General features: G+C 32.0%; 1 protein-coding gene across 1 annotated transcript in view; it reads left to right on the top strand.

Moving 5' to 3' along the window:
- The window catches only part of LOC110107560 (alcohol-forming fatty acyl-CoA reductase-like), an 18,098-nt gene that overhangs the window by 13,239 nt on the left and 376 nt on the right, over positions 1-4,483 (top strand). Inside the window, exon 5 of the mRNA XM_028693507.1 lies at positions 4,274-4,370. Coding sequence (XP_028549340.1) covers positions 4,274-4,370 — 97 coding nt within the window. The remainder of the gene's footprint in view (positions 1-4,273; positions 4,371-4,483) is intronic.

The following is a 4,483-nucleotide window of genomic DNA, read 5'->3' as shown; positions in this document are numbered from 1 at the left end:
GCATAAACCTAGACATATCATACATGCATCTGTTTATGATTTACAAAAAGGTGAACCCAAACTTATTTGGGTTCCCAAGTCTAATGTTTGATGATTTTACAGGATCACTCTCACACAAGGCCTCGTGAGAGCATATAATACCTGGATAGCAGTTGCTCAAAGCATATGACTGGAGATACTGCTCAATTCATATCGCTGGAAGATAGGAGTGGATGTAGGGTTACACTTGGAGATAACATAACAAGGAAGGTGGTAGAATCAGGTATGATTGAAAATCTTAAAAACTTTTTTATTAAAAAAATACTACTTGTAGAAGGCTTAAAACATAATTTATTAAGTATTAGCCAACAATGTGATAAAAGATACTGTGTAAAATTTTTTCCTACTAGCTGCATATTAAGACTAAATGGAAATGATGTTTTGAATGGTATTTAGGCAAAAAAAGTGTATATGCTAGACTTGAATTGCATTAAAACTACTACTATTTTTTGTTTAAAAACTCTTCTAATGAGTCATTAATTTGGCATAGGAGACTTTGTTACTCTAGCATGAAAAACCTTAGGAGGATTATCCAAAAGAACCTAGTGAGAGGTATACCAAAACTAGACTTTACTAAAAACCACCTTTGTGATGCATGTCAATTATGAAGTCCTCTTTTCATTCCAATAAGGATCTTAAAACTAGTGAACCATTAGAGATTGTGCATATGGATCTTTTTAGATCAGTTGGAACTATAAGTCTAGGAGGGAAGGTATACGGATTTTTTATTGTTGATGATTACTTTAGATTCACATGGGTTAGATTTCTATTTCAAAAGAGTGAATCATTTGAGGAATTTAGAAACTTTTTGACTTGGATTCAAAAAAAGCTAGGATGTGAAATTATGACTATTCAAAGTGATCATAGGGAGAATTTGTGAATGAAAAATTTGAGAATTTTTATAAGGAGAAAGGAATTGCTCACAATTTTTCTGCACCTAGAACCCCTCAACAGAATGGGGTAGTTCAAAGGAAAATAGAACATTAATTGAAGCCGCCCAAACCATGTTGGTAGAATACTCACTTCCTAAATATTTTTTGCTGAGGCGGTTAGCACTGCATTTTATGCTCTAAATAGGGTGAATGTAAGATAAAAATTAAATAAAACACCATATGAGTTGCTAAAGGGAAGAACACCTAATTTGTTACATTTGCATGTTTTTAGATGTAAGGTGTTTATTCATAATAATGGAAAATCTGCCTTAGGAAAATTTGATCCAAAATTAGATGAAGGTATTTTTATAGGATACTCAAGTGTTGGAAAATCTTTAAGAGTTTTTAATAAAAGAACTTTGGTAATTTAGGAAACCACACATGTTGTATTTGATGAATTTGGAAATTTGGAAAAACCAATTATTGAAGAGGATGAGATAGATATTAGCTCCCAAAAGATTGAGAAAATAAATTTAGAAGAAAATTTGGAGATAGAAAACCCAGTGCCTAGAGATTTGAGATTTCTAAAAACCACCTGAAGGAATTGATTATAAGTGAACCTAATGAGGGTGTTAGGACTAGGCGTGGACTGAACAAAGAAGTCAATCATTCAGCCTTTATTTTAATGATAGAACTGACAAATATTGATCAAGCAATTTCGGATGAATTTTAGATATTGGCAATGCAGGATGAATTAAATCAATTTATAAGAAATAAAGTTTGGAAATTAACTGCAAGGCTAAAGGATCAAAGTGTAGTTGAAACTAAATGCGTATTCAAGAACAAAATGAATGACTCGGGAGTAATCATTAGAAATAAGGCTAGATTGGTTACTAAGAAGTATAATCAAATTGAAGGAATTGATTTTGAGGAGACTTTTGCCCCTATACCTAGACTTGAAGAAATTAGAGTTTTATTAGTCTTTGTCTATTTTAGAGAATTTAAATTATACCAAATGGATATTAAAAGTGTCTTTTTAAATGGGGTAATTCAAGAGGATGTATATGTAGAACAACCTCTATATTTTGAAAATTCTAAACATCCAAATCATATTTTAAAATTAAAAAAGACATTATATGGATTAAAATAGGCACCTAGGGCTTGGTATGAGAGGTTGAGCACCATCCTACTTGAGAGATCTTTTGAAAAAGGAAGTGTGGACACAACTCTCTTTTTGAAGAAATTGGGAGAGGCAATAGTCATTGTACAAATTTATGTTGATGATATCATCGTTGGATCTACAAATGAAAATCTTTGTGATGATTTTTCTAAAATAATGAGTAGTGAATTTGATATGAGTCTAATGGGAGATTTGAGCAATTTTCTAGTCTTTATCATTAAGCAAACTGAGGAGGGTACATTTCTTAGTCAATCAAATTATGTTAAGGACATCCTCAAAAAATATGAAATGGATAATGCTAAACCTGTTAATACACGTATGAGTTCCTCAGTTCAATTAGATAAGGACTCTAAGGGAAAATCTTTTGATCAAAAGAAATTTAGAGGGATAATTAGATCTTTGCTTTACTTGATAGCTAGCCGACCCGATATCATGTTTAGTGTTTATTTATGTGCTAGATTTTAATTAGATCCAAAAGAATCACATTTGACAGTAGTGAAAAAGCTTTTAAGGTATCTGTTGGGAACTCAAAACTTAGAAATTTGGTATCCTAAGTTTAGCTCTTCATTTGAAAAAATTGGATATTCAGATTCAGATTTTATAGGTTGTAGGGTTGATAGAAAGAGTACTTCTAGAACATGTCAATTCATTGGAAATTCTTTAGTCTCTTGGTCAGTAGAAAATAAAATTCAGTAGCCATATCTACTGCTAAAGCTGAATACATTACATTAGGAAGTTGTGTGGCACAAGTAATTTAGTTGAAACAATGGTTGATTAATTTAGGATTAACAATAGGCACAATTCCTATTTATTATGATAACACTAGTGCCAATTGTATCTCTAAAAATCCTATTCAACATTCAAGAACCAAACATATAGACATTAGGCATCATTTCATAAGGGATCATATAACCAAAGAAGAAACTAAACTCAATCTTGTATTAACAGAAAATCAACTTGCAGATATTTTTACTAAACCATTACCCTTTGATACTTTAAGTACATTAAGAACAAGGCTTGGTGTGATTGACTTGAATGCTTAATTAAATGTTTCTCCAACATTGATATATATTTGTATTTGTGTGTATGTTAATTTTGTGATTTTTTTTATGTGTTTTTTAGTGTTTTGTTCGTGCTTGATTTTATAATCTCATGTCTGTTTGTTTTGTGTACTTTCACATCAAGATTCATGATTTTTGATTGTTGACTTGAAAATTTCAAAGTGTGAAATTCGTCTGTACGAAATTATTTTTGTATAGGATGAATCGTGTAGGTTATTAACGTTTGATTCGAATGGTTTTGCATGTAGTTTTTCAAATTTTTTAAATACTATTCGTCTGAATGATTATGACGATCATCCGGATGATATGTATTCAATCATATGTATGCATGTAGATGGTTATACGAACAAGATCAGTTTCTTTATTTCTGATCGTACGTACGAATGTTCAGTTCATACATATGAACACGTGGAAATTCAATGTGGGGGATGTTTCAAACCATCATAAAAATGATCTTAACTAACTGATCATCCCAGATGAACACCTGTTCATCTATACGATTGTTTGGTCAAAAGTCTGTACGAAGGGACGCCTCGTAACTTTCATGTTTACGAAAATTCATTTCATTTTTGGACACATTCATTTGTACATACAAAATTTATTTCGTACGTACGAACCCAAATTCATCATGGATGAAATACTTTTCGTTCTTACTAAAATTCATTTTTTCCTTAAATTGAAAGGTTTTGAACTCAAATCTCATTCACTTCAAAATCTCTTTTAATCCTCTAAATCTTCTTGATCTCCTCCATGGCTAGTTCAAGCAAAAGAGACAAGCAAAAGGTACTTACTAAGGGACCCCCCCTCTAGAAACCTTAGAGAAAACTTTCTGTCAAAAGAAAATGAGGAGTCCTTCCCTAGGTTCGTATCTGCCAAGATCACCCCCTCTAGAGTCCTTCTCCAAGAACAAATCACTTTTAAAATTATGGAACTTTTTACTTTTACACAGTTTGCACTTATTCTGAGTGTAGTCCATTTCTAGAACAAGGAAACTTTCCACTACTTCCTTGCAAATATGTCTTTTAACTATGACCAAACTGTGATTAAGTCGTATGTTTTTAAGAAAAAGGTAGAGATAACAAAAGTGGATTTGGGATTATTTTTGAACTTAACGACTCAAGGGATTAGAGCTCATACTTTGACTTCTTCATTCGACTTTGACTGGACTGTGATAAATGAGGTTATTAGAGGGTTTGGAAATGAAGTTCATTTCCTAAGGTGTCCACTCTTAATTATAATGCTCAAACCCTTCAGCATGTTCTTCGAACCTCCATTATTCCTAAAGTTGGGGATCGAGTAAATATTACCCCTCTTCTTTCCACAGTAACTTA

The sequence above is a fragment of the Dendrobium catenatum genome, unplaced genomic scaffold (genome assembly GCF_001605985.2).
Source record: "Dendrobium catenatum unplaced genomic scaffold, ASM160598v2 fragScaff_scaffold_313, whole genome shotgun sequence".
NCBI classification, from domain to species: domain Eukaryota; kingdom Viridiplantae; phylum Streptophyta; class Magnoliopsida; order Asparagales; family Orchidaceae; genus Dendrobium; species Dendrobium catenatum.
The sequence above is the reverse complement of the archived record's forward strand: the minus strand, read 5'-3'. Positions and strand labels throughout refer to the sequence as shown.